Genomic DNA, 20,089 nt, shown 5'->3' on the forward strand with positions numbered 1-20,089 from the left:
GGTGGAGGACAGACAGGTGGAGGACAGACAGGCGGGGAACGGACAGGCCGAGGACGGACAGGCGGAGGACGGACAGGCCAGGGACAGACAGGCGGAGGACGGACAGGCCGGGGACGGACAGGCGGAGGACGGACAGGCCAGGGACGGACAGGCCGGGGACGGACAGGCGGACAGGCGGAGGACAGACAGGCCGGGGACGGACAGGCGGAGGACAGACAGGCGGAGGACAGACAGGCCGGGATGGACAGGCGGAGGACGGACAGTCGGAGGACAGACAGACAGAGGACAGACAGGCCGGGGACGGACAGGCGGAGGACGGACAAGCGGAGGACGGACAGGCCGGGGACAGACAGGCGGAGGACGGACAGGCCGGGGACGGACAGGCAGAGGACGGACAGGCCGGGGACGGACAGGCAGAGGATGGACAGGCCGGGACGGACAGGCCGGGACGGACAGGCGGGGGACCAACAGGCCGAGGACAGACAGGCAGAGGACAGACAGGCAGAGGACAGACAGGCCGGGGACGGACAGGCGGAGGACGGACAGGTGGAGGACGGACAGGTGGAGGACGGACAGGTGGAGGACAGGCAGGTGCGGACGGACAGGCCGGAGACCGACAGGCGGACGGCGGACAGGCCGACTGAGGACAGGCTGCGACCCAGGCCGGGAGGCAGGCGCAGCCCTCCGGGGGCTGTGACCCGGCGGCTCCCCGTCAGCTCGGTGAGGACGGGCGCGCTTTGACAACCCGGCGGCGGGCCGGGGAGCTGGTTTGCCGAGCGGCGGGTACCGGGTACCGGGGGCCGGGGGCGGGGGCCTGCGGCGGCGACTGCAGGGGCGGGGCCTGCCGGGGGACACGCGGGCACCGGCGGTGGGACTGTGCGGTGGGAGGGGCCGCCTTGCCTCGCCTCGCCTCTCCGGGACCGCCTCGCCGTTCCCCCAGCGCCGCTCCCGGCCCGGAACCTTCGTGCCGCGGGCCCCGCTTCTGCCGGGAGGCCGGCGGGGGGCCTCTTCCGGCTCGCGGAGCTGCTTCCGGCGCGGTGCTTCCGGTCGGGCGGCCCGGCACTTTTGGGAAATGGTTGTGGAGCCGGGGGCGGCAGGGGCTCGTCCGACTCGCTGGCCCAGCGCCCGCGGCCTCCGCTCCCTGCGTGCGGCCCCCTGCCCCTCCCCGCAGGCCCCACCGCGCCCGCACAGGGCGCCACGTCGCGTCCTCGCGGGGCGTGAGCGGCCGGGGGACCCCTGAGCACCGGGCCGCGGGGCCCATGCCCCCCCCCGACTGAGCAGCCGGGGCCGGGCCGCCCGGGAGCCCGGGGCGCACAGGCCTCGGCCGAACAGCCATGGAGAAGATGTCCCGGGTGAGCACGGCCCTGGGCGGCGGCGCGCTGACCGGCCGCACCATGCACTGCCACCTGGACGCGCCGGCCAACGCCATCAGCGTGTGCAGAGACGCGGCCCAGGTGGTGGTGGCCGGCCGCAGCATCTTCAAGATCTACGCCATCGAGGACGAGCAGTTCGTGGAGAAGCTGAACCTGCGTGTGGGCCGCAAGCCCTCGCTCAACCTAAGCTGCGCGGACGTCGTCTGGCACCAGATGGACGAGAACCTGCTGGCGACGGCGGCCACCAACGGCGTGGTGGTCACCTGGAACCTGGGCCGGCCGTCGCGCAACAAGCAGGACCAGCTGTTCACAGAGCACAAGCGCACGGTGAACAAAGTCTGCTTCCACCCCACCGAGGCACACGTGCTGCTCAGCGGTTCCCAGGACGGTTTCATGAAGTGCTTCGACCTCCGCAGGAAGGACTCCGTGAGCACCTTCTCGGGTGAGCCCTGCAGGCAGCCTCGTGTGCCCCAGACAGCCTGGGACATGGCCGGGAGCGGCGCGGGGCGTGCGCCCGGGTCAGCAGGGCCGGGCGGGCACCAGCGACAGGACCACCCGGCCGCAGGAAGCGCACCAGGAAGGCTGGGGGGTATGTGGGGGGGTGCCTGTCCCCACACTTTTTTTCCCAGCAGCCCAAGCTCCACAGCTGGCCTCGAGCCCCTGATCCCTTGTCCACCTTGAAGAGACCAAAAGGAGCACGGCCTGGAAGCCTCAGACCTGGGGGCCTCCTGAGGCTGGCCCTGAGCTACCTGTGCTGTGGGAAAGCTGGAGGCCTCGAGGGCGCTCGGTGTGCTGGGCCTGGGGGTGGGGGACACGGACCTTTAAGGTGTGCGGTCCTGTGGGGCTGACCCAGCAGCACCAGTGCAAACTGGAGGGATGGAGCAGAAGCCGGGGCAGCCTCACCCGGGCCTCCCCGGGCCTCCCTCAGAGGAGTGCGTACAGCTAAGCCCAGCTAGCTTCCTGTGTGCTCAGTGCCCCAAAGCCCCGCCGCAGCTCTGCAAGGACCGACATCAGATGCGTGATCCAGGGGAAACCAAGGTCCACATTACGGGTTCACAAACCACGCGATGCCTGGCATCCTGCCCCTGGCCTATCGACCACATCTTCTCTGTGAGGCCTCTCCCCATCACCCCGCCAGGCAGGCTCAGGGGTATCCACGCCACCTTGGAGGCCTCCCCACCTGGACCACGGGCAAGCATGTGATATTAGTCCACAGTCACTGCAAGGCTCCACCCTTGGCTGCTCTCTCTGCTCTAGTCCCCTCACCCTCTCCCTCCATCGATGTCCTTTCCACAGGCCAGTCTGAGAGCGTGCGTGATGTCCAGTTCAGCATCCGGGACTACTTCACCTTCGCCTCCACTTTCGAGAACGGCAACGTGCAGCTCTGGGACATCCGCCGGCCTGACCGCTGTGAGAGGATGTTCACGGCCCACAACGGGCCTGTCTTCTGCTGCGACTGGCACCCTGAGGACAGGTGTGGCGTGGGGTGGGGGCACAGGCAGCAGGGTGGGATGGGTGGGTTTGCGGGGGGGCTGCCTCCAGACCTGTGAGGCAGAGTGGGGAGGCCTCCCACCCCTGGAGAGGATACTGAGGGTTTCATGGACTTATTGTAGGGGCTGGCTGGCCACAGGTGGGCGTGACAAGATGGTGAAGGTATGGGACATGACCACGCACCGTGCCAAGGAGGTGCACTGTGTGCAAACCATCGCTTCAGTGGCCCGCGTCAAGTGGCGGCCTGAGTGCCGCCACCACCTGGCCACCTGCTCCATGATGGTGGACCATAACATCTACGTGTGGGACGTGCGCCGGCCTTTCGTCCCGGCTGCCATGTTTGAGGAGCACCGAGATGTCACAACAGGCATTGCTTGGCGTCACCCACACGACCCCTCCTTCCTGCTCTCTGGCTCTAAGGACAGCACGCTGTGCCAGCACCTGTTCCGTGACGCCAGCCAGCCTGTTGAGCGCGCCAACCCCGAGGGCCTCTGCTATGGTCTCTTTGGGGACCTGGCCTTTGCTGCCAAGGAGAGCCTAGTGGCCACCGAGTCTGGGCGCAAGCCCTATGCCGGTGATCGGCGCCACCCCATCTTCTTCAAGCGTAAACTGGACCCTGCCGAGCCTTTCGTGGGTCTCGCGTCCAGTGCCCTCAGTGTCTTTGAGATAGAGCCTGGCAGTGGCAGCATGAGCTGGTTCGTGGACACCGCTGAGCGTTATGCCCTGGCTGGCCGGCCTCTGGCTGAGCTCTGTGACCACAATGCGAAAGTGGCTCGGGAGCTTGGCCGCAACCAGGTAGGCGGCGTGGCCTGAGAGGGTCCCAGGGCCTGTGACCTTGGGGGGCTCCCCCAACTGCTATACCCGGACCCTGCCCTGTGTTTACCGCTCAGCATGGCAGCTGCCACCACCAGCCACCACCCTGGTAACCGAGGGTACCCGCTGGCCTGTAGCGGACCTGATAGCAGTGCATCCTTAGGGTGCAGGTCTGGGGGGGTTAGTGTTCCAGCCCCGCTTGTGGCTCATTTTTACTTTTGGATTTTTCAAGGTGTCTGATCCTGCAGAGGTCGACATGGCTTCTCTCATTGTTTTCCTGGGACCACAGGCGGATTTGCATGTGTTGACTGCCTCCAATTTCTGCTTCTGCTTATCCCCTCGCAGGATCGAGACTAGGATTTTTGTCTTTGGCACAGGCTTCAGTTCCCCAGCTGGAGTGGGCCAGGACTTTGGGTGCTTGGGGCAGCAGAACCTGACAGTTTGTGGTTCCATCCAGGTGGGAGTGGAGGGTGCTAGATGGGGTGCCAGGGACCCAGGCTCCTGGTAAGTGCCTGGCATCCTCCCCTAGGTAGCACAGACCTGGACCATGCTGCGGATCATCTACTGTAGCCCTGGCCTGGCGTCTGCCACCAACCTCAACCACAGCATGGGCAAGGGCAGCTCTTGCGGCTTGCCACTCATGAACAGGTAGCCATCTGGGGGTGGCTCCACCCAGAGGGTGGGCTGTTGGAGCTCATCTACCCACTGGCCTTCCCTGCCCCCAGTTTCAACCTGAAGGATATGGCGCCAGGGTTGGGCAGTGAGACCAGACTGGACCGTAGCAAGGGTGACACACGGAGCGACACAGTGCTGCTGGACTCCTCAGCCACACTCCTCACCAATGAGGGTAGGCTGGGGGGGTAGACAGGGCACTGGTGGGAGTAGGGCTGGGGCCTCCCAGAATCAGCTCCTCTGGAACACCCTCCCCCCATGGACAGATAACGAAGAGACAGAGGGCAGCGACGTGCCTGCGGATTATCTGCTGGGTGACGTGGAGGGTGAAGAAGACGAGCTGTACCTGTTGGAGCCAGAACACGCACATGGTGAGTGGGCGCTGGGGAAGTGGGGTTGGGAGGTGGGGCCGGAGGCTCAGACCCTGCCTTCCCTGACCCTGCCTTCAGCGGAGGAGCCCGAGTACGTGCTGCCACAGGAGGCCTTCCCGCTACGCCATGAGATTGTGGACACTCCATCGGGGCCTGAGCACCTGCAGGACAAGGCCGACTCGCCCCACGTCAGCGGCAGTGAGGCTGATGCAGCCTCCCTGGCGCCCGTGGACTCCTCCTTCTCGCTCATCTCCGTCTCGCACGCGCTCTACGACAGCCGCCTGCCGCCTGACTTCTTCAGTGCCCTGGTGTGTGACATGCTGCGCTTCTATGCAGAGCAGGGTGATGTGCAGATGGCCGTGTCCGTGCTCATCGTGCTGGGCGAACGAGTGCGCAAGGACATCGACGAGCAGACCCAGGTGGGTGAGTGGGTGTGGGGAAGGCGTCCCTGCCACCCCAGGGCCACTGGCCTGCTCACCTCCGGCCTCCTTTCCTCCCGCCGCCCCAGGAGCACTGGTACACGTCCTACATCGACCTGCTGCAGCGCTTCTGCCTCTGGAACGTGTCCAACCAGGTGGTGAAGCTCAGCACCAGCCGCGCCATCAGCTGCCTCAACCAGGCGTCCACCACCCTGCACGTCAACTGCAGCCACTGCAAGCGGCCCATGAGCAGCCGCGGCTGGGTCTGTGACCGCTGCCACCGCTGCGCCAGCATGTGCGCCGTGTGCCACCACGTGGTGAAGGGGCTGTTCGTGTGGTGCCAGGGCTGCAGTCACGGCGGCCACCTGCAGCACATCATGAAGTGGCTGGAGGGCAGCTCGCACTGCCCCGCGGGCTGTGGCCACCTGTGCGAGTACTCCTGACCGCCGCGGGCGGGAGGCGCTGGGCATGGAGACCAAATAAAGGAAGCAGGAGCCGCAGTGTGAGGCCGCCCGTCACCCGCGCTTGCGCTCGCGCCGCCAGCTCCATGCTGGGCGGCTCTTCTGGGTGGGCGGCGGCGTCGCCATGGGAACCCGCGGCGGCCGCTCCGCCTTCTTCCGCGGCCCTAGCACCGCCTTCCGGGGCGGGTCCGGCGCTGTTGCCACGACGACGGAGCTCCCGGCAGGCTTCGCGGCGGCGGGCTCATGGCGCCGGGGGCGCGGCCACTGCTGCTGCTGGCCGTCTGGACGCTGGCGGCGCCGGTGCTGCGCGGCGCCGGGGACACGGGCGACGGAGGGTGGTGAGCGGCGCGGGCGAGCGGCCGGGACTCGCGGGCGGGCGACCGGGGCGGGGGACGGCGGGGCACTGACGGCCGTGCCCGCAGGCAGAGGCGCGGGCCCGGGGCGCCGGCCGCCGTGGCGGAGGAGGAGCGCTGCGCCGTGGAGCGCCGGGCGGACCTCAGCTACGCCGAGTTCGTGCAGCAGTACGTGCAGCCCCCACACCCGCCTCCCGCCCCGATCCCCGCGCCCCTCCCCCGAGCCGGTGCGACCCGCTGCGGTCCCGCCCCTCCAGGTACGCATTCTCCAGGCCCGTCATCCTGCAGGGGCTCACGGACAACTCGGTGAGTGCAGCGCCCCGCCCGGCCTCTCCACCCGCGCCGACCCGCCCTTGAGTCTTCTCCCCACCCCCTCAGCGCTTCCGGGCCCTGTGCTCCCGAGAACGGCTGCTGGCCTCGTTCGGGGACAGCGTGGTCCGGCTGAGCACCGCCAATACCTACTCCTACCGGAAAGGTGAGCTGCCGCACGCCGCCGCTCCGCCTGCTTGCCGGCACTTGCAGGCGGCCTCGGCCAGTCCTGACCAGGCCCTTTCCTACAGTGGACCTGCCCTTCCAGGACTACGTGGAGCATCTACTGCACCCCCAGGACCCTAGCTCCCTGGGCAACGGTGAGTCACACCTGGTTGGCCGTGGGCTGGGATGGGGGCATGTGAACAAGTACAGGTGTCGAGACCTGGGCGCCTCCTGTGTTCTGTGTTGGCAGACACCTTGTACTTCTTCGGGGACAACGATTTCAGCGAATGGGCCTCACTCTTCCAGCACTACTCCCCACCTCCGTTTAGTCTGCTAGGTACCACTGCTGCCTACAGCTTTGGAATCGCAGGTGGGTACCCTGCACGTGGCATGCCAGAGGAAGGGGACACACAAGGTGGGGTTGCATCAGCAAGTGCTCCTAACTGACCCCACAGGAGCTGGTTCTGGGGTACCCTTCCACTGGCACGGGCCCGGGTTCTCAGAGGTGATCTACGGCCGCAAGGTCAGCACGGGCCAGGGCTGAGGCTTGGGGCTTACTGCCTGCCAACACGGAGTGACGGGCTGCTCTCACCCTCAGCGCTGGTTCCTGTATCCCCCTGAGAAGACACCTGAGTTCCACCCCAACAAAACCACACTGGCCTGGCTTCAGGACGTGTACCCAACCCTGGCACCATCTGAGAGGCCCCTGGAGTGCACCGTCCAGGCTGGTGAGGTCAGTAGGTGGCAGGAAGGGGTCAGGCTGGATCACACCCCACCAGCTAATCCTTATGCCCCACCCTCCACCAGGTGCTGTATTTCCCTGACCGGTGGTGGCATGCTACACTCAACCTGGACGCCAGTGTTTTTATCTCTACTTTCTTCGGCTAGGTAGAGTGGGCGGCTGGTGAGCCCAGCACACACCAGCACACAGCCCTATAGTGCTCACAGGTTTTATTACAGGACAGTGGTGGCAGCAGCCCACCCTCACCTGCTGTTTCTGGCCCAGAAGGGGGTGGAGGTGGGGCTCATGGTCCAGCAGCAGAACTGATGAGGGTGGGATAGGGGACACCAGGGCAGGGATCTAGGGACACAAACTATGTACAGCGACTGGGAGCTACTGCCCCAAGGCCCACCTGGGCCAGGGTACTAGGCAAGGCAGGAGCTCTGGCACTCGCCTGGCCTCAGTAGTCCTCCACCCAGCCATTCTCGGAGATGAATGCATCAATGACCTCTTTCATGGCCAGGTTGGGGATGAGCTGTTCCTGGGTCAGGGGGCTCCGGGTGACAGGGTCAAAGTGGCCCACACGCTGCAGTGTGCAGTGACAGCAGGTCAGAAAGTGCTCAGTGGTTACGGGCCCTGCTCCCCACTCTTGTTGGCCCTCACCTGCAGGTGTTCCTCAATGTCCTTGCGGTCGTAGGTGATGCCGCTGGGCGTGATGCACGGCTCCCGCATAAGCTCAAAGCTGATCTTGCCACACAGGTAATCTGGGATGTCTCGCTTCTGTGGCACATGGAGTCAGGTCAGGCACCAGGATGGGGACCCGGCTCCAATTCCTGCTACCCAGAGGACAGACAGCTTACCTTTCTCTTCTCATCCACCTGGGAGAAAAGCTCATCCATGTCTGCTAAATACTTGTCCTGCGGAGAACCAAGCAGCTACGCGTGGGCCAGATGCCCCTTCCCCCTCCCCCGGGCACCCTCCCGTCACAGGCACGCAAACATGCACACATCCACACGTGGGCTGGGGCACCCTCACGTGCTTGGCCTCGATGCAGGCCTGCTGGGCCCGGACGTGGCCATCATCTTCATCACCCTCGTGGTTCCGCTGGCATTCTTCTAGCTCCCTGGGGGTCGACCAGGAGCTAGTCAGGAATGGGTCTGGCCAGAAGAGGTCACACTCCACCCCAACCTCAGGCTTGTTCAGGTCTCTCTTCCCTCCAACTGCTCGCCAGTGCTGGCCTTCAATAAATACTTGTGTTCTTGACTCAGTTAACCCCAGAGTGTTGCCTTGGGGGTGGGTGGGGCCCTGGAGCCTGCCGCTACCACAGCCCACCTCTCCCGCTACCACAGCCCACCTCTCCCGCTCAGCCACAATAAGCCGAGTGAGGTAGGAGTGCAGCTCATTCTCCTGGTGGATGCGCCGCTCCTCGATGCTGTTCCAACGCTTCTTCTTGGCGATGCGCAGAGCACTAGGGATGTCATCCCCGAAGTTGAGCCGCTGCTCCTTGGCCAGGTTGTAGGCTGGGGGAACAGGGGCTTCAGGTCACCTTCTAGCCAGTCCATCCACCTGGTCCCAGGCGCCCCCGCTTCCCCTGACAACCTGTAGGCCCACCTCGCTGCAGGTTGGCGATGGCCTCATCATAGCTCTCCATCTCTAGCTGGCACTGCCCCAGGAAAAAGTGTGCCTTCACAGACTGCCCGTCCAGTTCCAGAGCCCGCCGGCAGTCAGCCAGGGCCTGCTCATGCTGCTGCATCTTCAGATAGCACAACGCCCGGTTGGTGTAGTACACGGCCACCAGAGGATTCCGGGTCTGGGGACCAAGGCCAGGCCAGCCAGCATGAGGGAAAGAGCTCCGTGCGCCCTGTCCTAGGCCCTGTCCCGGTCTGGGAGCCCGTGGCTAGAATCCAGGCGCTAGAAATTTCTCAGCTTGGAAGCCCCTGCTCAGCGAGGGCTGTAGAGTGAACTCCCGGTCCTGAGGCCTGCGCGAGCCCACCCCCTCGGGGCTCCCAGGAGGTTTTGTAAAGGTGAGGTTCCCGGACCTGCGGAGAGCCCCAGCTTCGGGCCTGGGCTTCTGAAGGGACAGGGACCCTGGTCCCGGCTTGGGGCCTCGAGCACCCCTCAAGTTCCCACCCGCCCCTCCAGCAACCAGCACTGGCTCGAGAACCGCGCGGCCTTGGCTCGACCGGAACATGATCAGCACCGAATTCTCGGGGCCCAAACGCCCCCGCGGGCGAACCAAGACCGCCCCGAGGGTCCGGCGGGAGCGGCGGGGCAGGGGCTCCGGGGAGGACGCGGGGCCGCGAGCCGGGCCCCGCCCACTCCCCCGCCCGGACGCCGGCCCCCTCCCCCGGCGCGGGCGCACTCACGATGGCGCGGCCGTAGCAGGCCGCCGCCTCCGGGTACTTGCGGCCCACGAAGAGCCGGTTGCCCTGCTCCTTGAGCTCCTGCGCGCTCGGGCTCTTTTCGGGGCTTCCGCCGCCGGCGCCCAGCCGCGCGCCGCCCTCCTTCTCCTCCTTGCCCTTCATAGCGCCGCGCGGCACAGCCCGGGCTTCGCTCCCAGGCTCCGCGTCTGGCCCGCCCTGCGCCCGCAGCCCGAGCCCGCAGCCCGAGCCCGCGATCCGCTCGGGCCCGGTCCAGCAATCCGCCACCGGAACTTCCGGCCGCGCGGGGCGGGGCCAGCGGCACGGGCGGGGCCGCGCCTGCGTCCGACGGGCCGCGTAGGCGAGGGGGGCGGGACCGACTGGGCGCATGCGCTCGAGGGAACGCGACCCGCGACGTCGGAAGTCCGGGACAGCGCCAAGCGCGGCCCCGCCCCGCCGAGGCCCCGCCCCGCCGAGGCCCCGCCCCGCCGAGGCCCCGCCCCGCCGAGGCCCCGCCCCGCCGAGGCCCCGCCCCGCCGAGGCCCCGCCCCGCCGAGGCCCCGCCCCGCGCAGACGTAGCGGCCGCCGGCTGGCTGCGCGGCCGTGGGGCCTCGAGGGCCGTGGGGCCTCGAGGGCCGCGGGGCTGCGGTCCTGGCGCCGCATGGGGAGGTGCCGCGGTCGCCAGGGACGGCTGGAAGCTCTGAAGCGGTGGCAGGACGGCCGAACCCGCTGCCCGAGGCTCCGTCGCCGCCCTCCCCCAGGGGGTTCCCCGCGGCCACCGGGGGTGGAGCGGAGGAGCACGTGGCCGCCGGCGTGGAAGCGGGGGGCGGGGCCTCCGGGGCGGGGCTCCGGGTGAGGTTCCTCCCCACACCTCGCCCAGCCCACCTCGGCCTGGCCGGTGAGTGTCGTCGCTTGCGGGGGGGCCCGTGGCTGTGACCCCGGGGGTGCGCGGGAGCCGCCTGCCCAGACGCTGGCGAGGCTCGAGCCCTGGCTGCAGGAGCTCCGAGGCCGCCGCGCGCCCGCCGCCCGCGGCCCTGGGGAGGCGGGGTGCATACAGGCCGGCTGCCCGAGCGTGGCATGGCCTGAGCCCGGGCCCCCCGCCCCCCTCTGCCCCCGCCCGGGCGGGACCTCAGGCCCGGGACCCCTCCCCGCGTGGCGACAGCGCTGCTGCCGCGTGCGACCCGCCCCAGCCTGGCCACCCGCGAGGGCACCGCGCCGGCCCAGAAGCGCAGAGAAGCCAGGCTGGCTGAACCCGGCTGGGCCCAGGCCACAGGGGTCTCGGAGGGCTGGCGGCCGGCTGGGCTGCAGTCTCCGCTGCCTGTGAGGACCCCAGCTCCTCGCACACCCGCCATATGCGCACGCCTGGTTTGGGTGCAGGGAGCACCGGGAGAGCTCAGGCCACCGTGCGAGGGCTGGGCGGGCCCCTGGGGCCAGCCCCCAGAGCCCACTGCAGCCACCTTCTGCTGTGTAAAATATTTATTCATTCTCCAAAAAGGCTCAGACCGCAAGTCGTGGGGGAGAGGCCGGGTCAGGGTCTCCTCTAGGGCCACGCTTGGGGACCTCCACTGCCTGGCCAGGCAGTTCTATGTCTCCAGGCCTGGGAGGGGGTGGCCAGGGCTGATGTAAGGCTTGGCCTGGACTCAGTAGGCTGCGAGGGCCACCTGCCCCCACGGAGGAGAAGCAGTCTCAAGGTGTACATTCACAGAGAGCAGACGTGCAGGCTCGTCTGGCGGCCAGCCCACACACACCAGTGCCCTGACTTGGTGGGGCCCTGGGGAGCCCATCAGGGTGGTGGAGGGATGTGGGCGCCTAGCAGATCATAGGCGAAGACGTTCCAGAAGATGGCAAAGAGCAGGAAGGTGCCATAGGCGAGCAGCACCACCCACCAGCCACACTGGTCCCGCAGGCGTTCCTCATAGCTGCGCAGGATTGTCAGGCCCATGCTGACTCCTACCACTGCACCTGCCAGGTGTGCCATGAAGCTGGGCTGGGGGCCGGAGGCAGGCAGTGGCGGGGAAAAACGGAGCCACACGGCCCGGCCCACTTCGGAACTCACTGCAGAGAAAGGTGGCAGGTAGGCAGGTGGGAGGCACCCTGGCCTGAGGCTGAGCCCCCCTCCCAGCCCCCTGACCCCCTACTTACTGCACACCAAGGCCAGCACCATCCTCAGCAGCTTGTAGGGACACCTCATCCCAGCCCAGTTCTGATGGGGCGTGAGACACAGGCTGTGAGGCAGGCCTTGTGGTCCCCTCCCCACACCCACCCCACAGTCTGCCCTATTACCATGACGACGTTGGCCAGGTGTGCGGAGCACAGGGCGTAGACCCCACCAGAGCCCCCCACCACAGGGGCCCGCATGTCGGTAATGGAGACAGTCAGGGAGCCTGTGTGAGCAAAGGGAGAGTGGTGAGCGGGAGGCTCGCTGGTGTGGTGGCCGGGGGGCGTGTGCCTGCCTCACCTGCCAGCACCCCAGCCAGGTAGAGCAGGCTGATGCGGAGCAGGCCGTGCACCATCTCCAGGGGCACCCCGATCATCAGCTGCAGGAGCGCGTTGAAGCCCAGCTGCTCCAGGCTGGCCATGTGGGTGTAAACAGATGTGAGGTCGGTGGTGGCGGGCCACCAGCCCTACCTGACGGGGACACCGGAGGTGGGCCCCCACTCACCCAACGTGCATGAACATGTAGGTGAGGAAGCGCCAGGCTCGAGCACGGTGGCCGGGGTGGTACACCAGGGGGCTCTTCATGTACTCGGGGTGGTAGGTCTGCAGCACCCACTTGTTGAGACGAGCCCCATAGCACAGGAACACGATGATCTGGGGGAGAGGGGCGTTAGGGCTGGGCCAGGCCGGGTGGGGGGCGGCTCCGGGTTGGTGGGCGGGTAGGCACACCTGGGCAAGGGTGACTGAGGCCATGAACACGGGGGGCGGGCAGCTGCGGTGCCGGTAGAAGTACCAGTGGCGGTCCACCTCTCGGGGCAGGATCTCGTAGGCAACATAGCGCACGAACCGCTTGTAGACACCCAGGCCTGGCTCGTCCAGCAGCCCGGCTCGGGGCAGCGCCCTCTGTCCGTTGGCGATGGCCCGCTTAAAGCTGCTCGAGCGTTTACTGCTGATCTGGGGGGGCGCTAAGCATGGGCCACCGTGCTCCCTGCGCCCCCAGCCACCCTGCCCCCTTGGCCCCCCCCCCCCCTCCTGGTGGAGGCTGAGTCCCTGCCCCCGCCCACACCCCTCCCAGGTGGGAAGGGCAGGCGTGGGGACTGCCTGCCCACCCACTCGGCCGGGCCCCTACCCTGCCGTCCACCCACTGTGGCACTGACCAGGTCCACAAGCTCCTGGTAGCAGACCTGGCCCCGCTCGTTGCTCTGGGCCAAGGCCACCAGCATGTCCAGCTTGGCCGGGTCCAGGGGCAGCTCATGGCTGTGCACCAGGCCGGTGAAGGTGTCCGCACCGATGAAACCTGTGTGCTCAGGGTCCAGCTGCTGGGGTCGGGGGGGGGCCATTGGCCAAGGCTTGAGGTGGGGTGGCCTCGGGGCCGGGCCAGCGGAGGGACGGGCTCCCAGCTCCCGCGGCCAGGCCTCCGTACCCGCGGGTCCTGGGCTCCCGCTCCACCGCTCCTCGGCCTCCCCACCTCCTTCCCGCCCTGCGCATCCTCCGGGCGGGCAGGCTCGCTCCCTCCCTCCTCTGCGTCCCCAGCCGCGGCCGCCCTCTCCCGGGTCGTCAGGCAGGGGAGCAGGGGCCCGAGGTCCCTGGGGGGGCTGGAGCGCGGCCACCCGCTGGTGCCCCCCGCCCCCCACGCACCTGCTCCTGGATAAGCTGCAGCAGCGAGCTCCTGTCCATAGAGCCAGGCGGGGCCGGGCCGGGGTCGGCGGCGGCCGGAAGGGGCTGCTCTGCGGACGACTCCGCTCCGCCCCGGCCCGCCCGCTCCGCCGGCGCGCGTCACGGAGCCACAGCCGCACGCCCCCGCGAGCTCGCCCCCGCCGCTGGGGCCCCCCCACTTGCGGCCGGGACAAGCGCGCGCCCTGCCTGCGGACGCGCCCCGGAACAGCTCGGTCCTCGCCTACCGTTTGGAGCTGAGGCTGCTCGGTCGCGTGGCTGGGGAAACTGAGTCACGGGGCAGCCCCCCCCCCCCCCGCATCCCTCCCCCCCCTGCATCCCTCCCCGCCCTTCACCCTGGGGCTTCAAAGCCGCCTCCCTGGGGTGACCTTCCGGCCACCGCGCCGCCTGCGACCCTGCTCTACCCAGCGTTCCCTGAAAGTGCCAGCTTGCCCGTGGGGCTCATGTGTCTGGCCACGGCAGGAAAGCCCAGCGGTCCCACCACGGGGACAAGGCCAGCCAACAGGGCCAATCACAGGGGGCGGGGGGTGCCTTGGTGCAGCTGACTCTGTTCAGTCCACAGCACCCCCCACCCAGGCTGCAGACCCTCACTCCCAAGCCAGTGCCGGACGGTGGGACCTGCAGCTTTCGACGCCCCCGCGTGGGTGCAGACCCCAAGGCCCAGGCCTCGGCTGGGATGTGCCGTCCTAGCGGCCCCTCCAAATCCTGATGCCACGGGCAACCCTCCGTAGCCGCGACTGAGCAGACGGTCTCCCCAAAGCAGGTGAGAACCGCACCCGTGTGGCAAGGGCCAGCAGGGCTGGGAGGGACGGTGGAGGGAGACAGCAGAGTCCCCCAGGCCCTCTGCCTTGGCCCAGCATCCCCAGCCTCCTGCCAAGAGCATGTCGGGGCCTGGGAGAGACCTGGGGGACACTGGCTGACCCATGGCAGGGAGGGGGCACCCAGCCACACCGCAGGCTGTCTGCTCCAGCCCCCGGGACACCCACTAAGTAGACACCCACCCGAGCGCCAAGTGAAGGGACGCGGGGACAGGAAGGGCTGTGGCTCTGGTCAGGCTGTGAGGGAGAGCAGGGTACGTTTCTCAGGCCATGGCCAACCCTGCACAGCAGCAGCAGCCCCACCTGAGTCCCAGATGCTCCAGTCCCAGACTCCCCCTCCCCCCCACCTCAGGCCAGCTACTGGGATGCTGAGGTCTGGGGTGGGGCGGGTGTGTGTGTGTGTGTGTGTGTGTGCAGGGGCAGGGCAGCCATTGGGAGGGTCTCCATCAGAGCCCCTCAGGCCAGCATGAGGCCTGATGGGTACAGAGGCTTCCAGACAGCTGCTGGCCCACGAGGGACATCTCAGAAGGGGACCCAGGCCTGCAGGACACACGTGGGGCTCTGGAGCGCGCGTCTCAGCCCGTGTCAGCGGACTCAAGAAAAGTCGTCTTCAGAAAACAGGATCCCAGGTGCAAAAGACAAGTTTAATGAGGAGACCCGACCTCAGGTCTTCATGACGGGAACCAATGTCCAAACCAGGGAGGATGGAGGCCACCCCCACCTTTGGCCCAGAGTCCTATCCTGAGACCCCAAGTCCCCCTGGCTGTTGGGACCAGAGAAGTGGAGCCCTGAGAATACCTGGGCCTGGGGTCACCGGCTTCCTCGCCGTGACCCCAGTCCCTCCAACACGTGATCCCCGAAGCGGGTAACGCCTGGCATGTACAGCTGGGTAGGACGTGCGCCACGGGGACCTGGGGGACTGCCCTTGGGGCTCGGGCAGGGCAGCGGGCAGTGTCCCCAGAAGGAAGTTCCGATGGAAGGCCCCCTCGAGCAGGTACCCCAATACCAGCACCCGGGGGCCTGAGGCCTCATCGGGTCTTCACCAGGGCCCTGTAGAGCGAGATGCTGAGGACGGCAGTGACCGCAAGCCCAACGGCCCCCAGGGTCACCCGCAGCCAGAAGGAGGTGGCATGTAGCTCCCCATGGGCCAGGTGTCTGCAGGAGAGAGTGGCGGCTGGATGACCCGGGGATGCCACCACAGTGCCCGCCCACCATCTGCGAAGCCCCAGAGCCCGGGGCCACGGGGGACCAGGCCCCCCCGACACCTGCGGGACCCCGGCCCCAACACCACAGTTGTCCCGCCCTCCCTGTGACAAGGACTAGGGTTCCCTGGGAGGGGGCCGCGCCGGTACCCACGGGAAGGCAGCCATGGCGGTGAGCCGGGTGAAGACGGCAGCGCTGAGCCCGGCCGGGCCCACCCTGGAGAAGGCGGCAGGGGCGGGCAGCCGGTGTCTGCGGCAGAACTCGGTGGGCGCCAGGCCGGGGGGCGCGCTGCCCGTGGGCAGGTCTGCCTTGGAGGAGACGACGAGGCAGGGGGTCTGTCCGTCCATGTAGTGGCGCTGCAGCAGGGCAGGCGTGTGAGGGCGGGGGGGGGGGTGGGGGGGGGGCGGGGGGTGGCTGGGGGTGTGCACTGCCCCGGGGCCTGGGTGGGGCAGGCTTGCCTTGTAGACACGGGCACAGAGCGCGAAGGAGCCGGGGTTGCTGCCGTCGAACATCAAGCAGGCCACGTCACAGGCGGCATCGGATGTGGGCGCCAGCAGGCTGTCTGCACTCACCTCGCACAGCTAGACAGAGGCTGGCCTCAGGGCAGGCTCGGGGCTGCCCCCGCGCGACCAGGGCTGCCCCCGGGGACTCCAGCACTCACGATGAGGTACTTCTCCTGCCCGTTGACCTGCACCGTGTTGATGGCGTAGATGGGGCATTCCTCCACAAGCTCTCTGTCGTCCTGCGGCGGGGGATGCAGCTGCCTGACCCTTGCGCCCCGACGCTGCCCAGAGCCCCCCGCCCTCCACAGATGCTCACCCCCAGGTCTCGGCTGAGGAAGGCCTGCAGGAAGGCGGACTTGCCCACTCCGCGGGCTCCCACCACCTTGCACAGGAGAACGTTCCTCTGCGTCTGCCCCTTCTCTTGGTCCAGCCTCTTCTCTCGAGTGACTGCGGACGACAGCCGGGGCAAGCGTGACCCAGGGCGCTGCAGGCAGGGGCGGGCTCAGGGCGAGGGCGGGCACGCACCTGTGATAGCGTGGGCCTGGGAGTCCTGCTCGCAGAGGGTGGGGTAGCCCAGATAACCGAGGTGCTCGAGGCAGCGCCGGACGTCCAAGTAGGTCACCAAGCTGGGGGCAGGAGGGGCGCGGGGGTCACCATGCGGCCGGCACAGGCAGCGTCCCCCCGGGCACACTCCGAACTCACGTCCACTGGCAGAGGTATCCGTGCAGAGACAGCCTGCCGGCCTCGGTGCAGACCTCCCGGGGCAGCCGGGGGCCCCAGGGGGCAGCAGGGAACACGCTGAACAGGCTCTCTAGCTCCGCAGGCGAGAGGCTGCCGTCACGGTCCTGCGGGCACAGGGGCTGCGGTGATGCGTGCCCGGGGACCGGCAGGACTGCAGCGGTGCCCAGTGGTGCTCACGACCCCCTTACCCGGTCATGCTTCTCAAACACCCTCTGCACAAACTGGTAGCCAAAGTGGTTGAGCTCGGTGCTGCAGCCGGGGGGCACGTGGAGCCTGTGGGGACGCAGGGTGTCCCGGGCCCGCCAGGTGAACGCGCTGAGCCAGGGAGCCGTCTGCTCAGCTGCCGCCCCACCCTGACCTCCCTACACAATGAGGCCCCAAGGGGAGAGGCTGAGCCCGGGGTGCCCCCCCACTCACGGTGGGACCAGGTAGTCAGGGGTGAGCTCCAGCGCGTCTCCATAGCCGAAGCGCCGCAGGATGGTCCATGTGGTCTCGTGGCGGCCGCGCTGGATGAACAGCGTGTTCAAGAAAAGAAAGCCTGTGGCGAGAGAGGCGGGAGGGCGGGTAGCACTGGGCACGGCGCCCCCCTCCCAGGGCACCGGCAGGGCACCAGCACGCACCGTCCAGGGTCAGCCGGTCGTCGCGCACCCCTCCAGCCACGTTCTTGCGTACCACCATCTTCACATCCTCCAGGGCCTGCGGGGCCAGGGGGTGCCCGAAGCAGGATTTCTGCCCCCGAGGGAAAATGGCCATCAGCCAGCCCCTCAGTGACCGCTCGGTGTCACCAGGGCACCCGAGACCGTGTCCCCGAGGGATGGGGGCCGCACCTGGAAGGCGTTGAGCTCCTCGTCACTGAGCGCCTGGTCTAGGTCCCGGTCCGAGAGCCTGAAGATGCGTGTGAGGGCTTGGGCACACGCGGGCCTCAACTGCAGGGACAGCCGGCTCAGCACGTCCCCGCTGCACCACCCCCACCAGCCCGGCCATCTCGCCGGCGCCTGCTGCCCACCTGCTTGGCCTCGGGGTCGTAGAGCGGGGCCGTGGGGTGCAGCACCGCCTTCTGTGCGTAGTAGAACAGCTCCGAGATGTTCCTCAGGTTCTTGGCGGAGCACTGGTGGCCGTGGAGACAGACCCACAGGTGTGCCCGGTACCACAGATGTCAAAGGGCCCTCCCCAGAAGATGCAGGCCCTCCAGGACGGCACCTGCCACGCAGCCCTGCCCACCCACTCACCTCCACACAGGTCTCGATCTCCGGGAACTGGCTCATGATGGGCAGCACAGCCTCCATCGAGCTCCCGGGCCGCAGGTCCGACTTGTTGCCCACCAAGATGATGGGGACTCTGTGGGGAGAGGCCCACGGTCACCATGGCTGGAGGGGCTGGCAGGGGGCACCCACCTGGGCCCGGCCTGTTACCTGGGGTCCCTGTCAGTCTCCCCATTCACCAGGGGGATCCATTTGGTTCGGATCTGAAAAGCAAGGGTCAGCCTGCTGTCCCCCAGGTCGTCCTGGAACTCATGCCTGGACACAGGGAGGCCTGGGCCCCAAGCAACAAAATCACAGATACTGGGAACGGGGCCACATGGAACGAACAGTCAGTGGGGCAGGGCACGTAACTGAGACCTGAGGGCTTCAGACTTCTAAGCATCCATGTCCTGGGGGAGCGTCTGGGGCTGGCTCAGCCTGGGTCAGCGAGGGCCCCTCCGCAGTTCGCGGAGGACGACAGGGAGCCGCGTGCCAGCACTGAGGACCCAGACGCCTCACCTTCTCGATGGTGGCCTCCTCAGACACGTCATACACCACGCAGACCACGTTTGCCTGTGGGAATGGGGAAAGCTTGACGTGACCACAGGTTCCTGCTCCACGGCGGCCTTGACGGGGCTGGGATCCTAACCCCCGAACCTGGCAGTGCTGCAGAGTCCCCCGGGAGGCTGAGGACAGACGCCCCCCACCGCGAGCCTGACACCCCGGCCCCAGCCCTGGGTCCCTGGGCTGCTTCAGGTACAGTGACGACTTGGGCAGCGAGGAGGACATCCCCACAAGGCAGGATGGTGCGCAGAAGGCCGCCCTGGGTAGTGGTGGCCTCAACCCGCCCCTTCCTCCAGGGAATAGGTGCAAAGGGGACCCGCAGGCCTGGTCAGGGCCGCGCGGGAGGACCAGGCAGTGGTGCAGGCGGCCAGGGCGCAGAGCCGATTAGCGGCCAACGTGATGCGCACCCAGACTGCTCCCCAAGGTGCAGAGAGGGGCAGCAGGCGCACGGGGCCGAGGAGGGGGCGCGGCCTCACCTTGAGGATCTCTGCCCGGAGCTCCTCGGCAGTCTGCTCAGCTTCTGCAGAGGGAGGGACAGCTGACCGCGCCGCCGCGCCTCGCCCTCCCTACCCGCACGGCGCTGCTCTACCTGAGTAATCCACGATGTGCGTGGGCACCTTCTCCGGGGTGACGTCCGCGGGAATGGTGATTTCCTCCGCGCGGGGCGGGACCTGCGGGGACCCGCGTCAGGGCGGCCGCGCCGGCCCGGCACCGGCCCCGGCACCGACCCCAACGGCCGCCCGCGCTGCGCTCTCACCTCCGCGGGGAACTCCTCGCCTACCAGCGACAGGATCAGCGACGTCTTCCCCACCTGGGCTGCGCGGGGCGGCGCGGTCAGAGGCGGACACGGGCGCCCCCGCGCCCCCCCCCCCCGCGCTCAGGCCCGCGACCCCGGATCCCCAGCCCGGACCCCCGACCCCAGACCTTGAACCCCCCCACCGGACCCCGAGCCCGGACCCCGACCCCCGACCCCGGACCTCCACTCTGGACCCCGATCCCCCCACCGGACCCCGACCCTGGACCCCGAACCAGACGCCCCCCGGACCCCCGACTCCCGTACGGCACTCCGACCCCGTACCTTGACCCCCCCCCACCGGACCCCGGATCCCGCCCCCGGACCCCGACCTCGACCCGGGATCCCGACGCCCCCGCCCCCCCCGCCCCGGCGCCTACCCTCGCCCAGGAGCAAGATGCGAACGTCCCGCTTCATGGCGGCCGCACGGATCCCCGCCCCGACCCCGGTCCGGCCCCGACCCCGGTCCGACCCCGACTCCGACCCAGCTCCGACAATCGCCCTCCCACTCGCCCGCGCTTCCGGCCTCCGCTCGCACTTCCGGCCCCGCTTGCGGAGCCACACTGACGAGCTGGGCGGGCCAGAGCGTCCCCGCTGTGCGGCGGCGCCCCCGGGCGGGCACTCTAGACACTGCAGGCCTGCGCCGGGGAGGGCGCTCGGGCTCGGCGCTCCGGGCACGTGCTCTGGCCTGAGTGCTCTGGGCTGGGTGCTCCAGGCACACACTCTGGCCTGGGTGCTCTGGGCACATGCTCTGGGCTGGGCGCTCCGGGCATGCGCTCTGGGCACACACTGTGGGCTTAGTGCTCTGCAGAGCTGGTGCCAGGGGTCTGGTGGAGGCTGAGCTAGGCCCAGGCACAGGAGCCTGGAGGGACCAGCTGACAAGACCA

The 20,089-nt window shown here is 68.4% G+C and overlaps 5 protein-coding genes across 13 annotated transcripts; 2 read left to right on the top strand and 3 right to left on the bottom strand.

Moving 5' to 3' along the window:
* Nucleotides 1-1,046: 1,046 nt before the first annotated feature.
* WDR24 (WD repeat domain 24) lies at nt 1,047-5,639 on the top strand. Of its 2 annotated transcripts, none has more exons than XM_025984889.2 (8): nt 1,047-1,815; nt 2,670-2,847; nt 2,987-3,659; nt 4,207-4,325; nt 4,403-4,524; nt 4,616-4,720; nt 4,799-5,139; nt 5,229-5,639. In XM_025984889.2, exons 1-8 carry the CDS (start codon nt 1,335-1,337, stop codon nt 5,580-5,582), a joined length of 2,373 nt encoding a protein of 790 aa, XP_025840674.1. In that variant the 5' UTR covers nt 1,047-1,334; the 3' UTR covers nt 5,583-5,639. The 2 variants fall into 2 exon arrangements, with proteins under 2 accessions (XP_025840674.1, XP_025840675.1); XM_025984890.2 differs by having other exon boundaries at nt 5,057-5,139.
* A 57-nt stretch (nt 5,640-5,696) lies between these two features.
* Nucleotides 5,697-8,411, top strand: JMJD8 (jumonji domain containing 8). 2 transcript variants are annotated; one of them, XM_072754216.1, is made up of 10 exons: nt 5,697-5,938; nt 6,023-6,121; nt 6,211-6,259; nt 6,332-6,428; nt 6,514-6,582; nt 6,678-6,797; nt 6,883-6,950; nt 7,026-7,160; nt 7,235-7,331; nt 7,908-8,042. In XM_072754216.1, exons 1-9 carry the CDS (start codon nt 5,844-5,846, stop codon nt 7,313-7,315), a joined length of 813 nt encoding a protein of 270 aa, XP_072610317.1. In that variant the 5' UTR covers nt 5,697-5,843; the 3' UTR covers nt 7,316-7,331; nt 7,908-8,042. The 2 variants fall into 2 exon arrangements, with proteins under 2 accessions (XP_072610317.1, XP_072610316.1); XM_072754215.1 differs by having other exon boundaries at nt 5,698-5,938; nt 7,235-7,315; nt 7,908-8,411.
* On the bottom strand, nt 7,364-9,832 carry STUB1 (STIP1 homology and U-box containing protein 1). The gene is made up of 7 exons (XM_025984891.2): nt 9,515-9,832; nt 8,760-8,958; nt 8,503-8,668; nt 8,184-8,271; nt 8,009-8,065; nt 7,812-7,928; nt 7,364-7,734 (listed from the first exon to the last, which is right to left on the bottom strand). The coding sequence occupies exons 1-7, from the start codon at nt 9,671-9,673 to the stop codon at nt 7,609-7,611; spliced, it is 912 nt and encodes a 303-aa protein (XP_025840676.1). The 5' UTR covers nt 9,674-9,832; the 3' UTR covers nt 7,364-7,608.
* Nucleotides 9,833-10,969: 1,137 nt separating this feature from the next.
* RHBDL1 (rhomboid like 1) lies at nt 10,970-13,457 on the bottom strand. Of its 2 annotated transcripts, none has more exons than XM_025984925.2 (8): nt 13,304-13,457; nt 12,823-12,984; nt 12,395-12,619; nt 12,171-12,319; nt 11,967-12,079; nt 11,792-11,892; nt 11,651-11,711; nt 10,970-11,563 (listed from the first exon to the last, which is right to left on the bottom strand). In XM_025984925.2, the coding sequence occupies exons 1-8, from the start codon at nt 13,340-13,342 to the stop codon at nt 11,292-11,294; spliced, it is 1,122 nt and encodes a 373-aa protein (XP_025840710.1). In that variant the 5' UTR covers nt 13,343-13,457; the 3' UTR covers nt 10,970-11,291. The 2 variants fall into 2 exon arrangements, with proteins under 2 accessions (XP_025840710.1, XP_025840711.1); XM_025984926.2 differs by having other exon boundaries at nt 12,823-12,981; nt 13,304-13,452.
* A 1,323-nt stretch (nt 13,458-14,780) lies between these two features.
* RHOT2 (ras homolog family member T2) lies at nt 14,781-19,942 on the bottom strand. Of its 6 annotated transcripts, none has more exons than XM_025984895.2 (19): nt 19,583-19,942; nt 19,167-19,225; nt 18,999-19,080; nt 18,886-18,929; nt 18,365-18,418; nt 18,017-18,069; nt 17,834-17,942; nt 17,611-17,712; nt 17,432-17,530; nt 17,225-17,333; nt 17,022-17,142; nt 16,793-16,877; nt 16,566-16,708; nt 16,389-16,489; nt 16,180-16,310; nt 16,022-16,102; nt 15,819-15,941; nt 15,514-15,716; nt 14,781-15,312 (listed from the first exon to the last, which is right to left on the bottom strand). In XM_025984895.2, exons 1-19 carry the CDS (start codon nt 19,617-19,619, stop codon nt 15,186-15,188), a joined length of 1,863 nt encoding a protein of 620 aa, XP_025840680.1. In that variant the 5' UTR covers nt 19,620-19,942; the 3' UTR covers nt 14,781-15,185. The 6 variants fall into 6 exon arrangements, with proteins under 6 accessions (XP_025840680.1, XP_025840681.1, XP_025840684.1 ...); XM_025984896.2 differs by having other exon boundaries at nt 19,167-19,220; nt 19,583-19,719; XM_025984899.2 differs by having other exon boundaries at nt 17,432-17,489; nt 19,583-19,719.
* Nucleotides 19,943-20,089: the final 147 nt, after the last annotated feature.

The sequence above is a fragment of the Vulpes vulpes genome, chromosome 3 (assembly GCF_048418805.1).
Source record: "Vulpes vulpes isolate BD-2025 chromosome 3, VulVul3, whole genome shotgun sequence".
In the NCBI taxonomy this organism is placed as follows: Eukaryota; Metazoa; Chordata; class Mammalia; order Carnivora; family Canidae; genus Vulpes; species Vulpes vulpes.

What these genes read in the sequence shown, in the direction of transcription:
- RHOT2 (XM_025984895.2), bottom strand. Translation starts at nt 19,619, where the DNA reads ATGAAGCGGGACGTTCGCATCTTGCTCCTGGGCGAGG. An exon ending in GCGAGGAGTTCCCCGCGGAG is followed by an intron (nt 19,081 to 19,166) that starts GTGAGAGCGCAG and finishes GGGTCCCCGCAG; the next exon opens with GTCCCGCCCCGCGCGGAGGA. An exon ending in GCACATCGTGGATTACTCAG is followed by an intron (nt 18,930 to 18,998) that starts GTAGAGCAGCGC and finishes CTCCCTCTGCAG; the next exon opens with AAGCTGAGCAGACTGCCGAG.
- RHBDL1 (XM_025984925.2), bottom strand. Translation starts at nt 13,342, where the DNA reads ATGGACAGGAGCTCGCTGCTGCAGCTTATCCAGGAGCAG. An exon ending in TGCAGCTTATCCAGGAGCAG is followed by an intron (nt 12,985 to 13,303) that starts GTGCGTGGGGGG and finishes CCCCGACCCCAG; the next exon opens with CAGCTGGACCCTGAGCACAC. An exon ending in TACATGTTCATGCACGTTGG is followed by an intron (nt 12,080 to 12,170) that starts GTGAGTGGGGGC and finishes CCACATGGCCAG; the next exon opens with CCTGGAGCAGCTGGGCTTCA.
- JMJD8 (XM_072754216.1), top strand. Translation starts at nt 5,844, where the DNA reads ATGGCGCCGGGGGCGCGGCCACTGCTGCTGCTGGCCGTCTGGACGCTG. An exon ending in AGGGGCTCACGGACAACTCG is followed by an intron (nt 6,260 to 6,331) that starts GTGAGTGCAGCG and finishes CCACCCCCTCAG; the next exon opens with CGCTTCCGGGCCCTGTGCTC. An exon ending in TACCTACTCCTACCGGAAAG is followed by an intron (nt 6,429 to 6,513) that starts GTGAGCTGCCGC and finishes CCTTTCCTACAG; the next exon opens with TGGACCTGCCCTTCCAGGAC.
- STUB1 (XM_025984891.2), bottom strand. Translation starts at nt 9,673, where the DNA reads ATGAAGGGCAAGGAGGAGAAGGAGGGCGGCGCGCGGCTGGGCGCCGGC. An exon ending in ATTGTGGCTGAGCGGGAGAG is followed by an intron (nt 8,272 to 8,502) that starts GTGGGCTGTGGT and finishes GTCGACCCCCAG; the next exon opens with GGAGCTAGAAGAATGCCAGC. An exon ending in ACATTGAGGAACACCTGCAG is followed by an intron (nt 7,735 to 7,811) that starts GTGAGGGCCAAC and finishes TGCACACTGCAG; the next exon opens with CGTGTGGGCCACTTTGACCC.
- WDR24 (XM_025984889.2), top strand. Translation starts at nt 1,335, where the DNA reads ATGGAGAAGATGTCCCGGGTGAGCACGGCCCTGGGCGGCGGCGCGCTG. An exon ending in GGGAGCTTGGCCGCAACCAG is followed by an intron (nt 3,660 to 4,206) that starts GTAGGCGGCGTG and finishes ATCCTCCCCTAG; the next exon opens with GTAGCACAGACCTGGACCAT. An exon ending in GGCTTGCCACTCATGAACAG is followed by an intron (nt 4,326 to 4,402) that starts GTAGCCATCTGG and finishes CCCTGCCCCCAG; the next exon opens with TTTCAACCTGAAGGATATGG.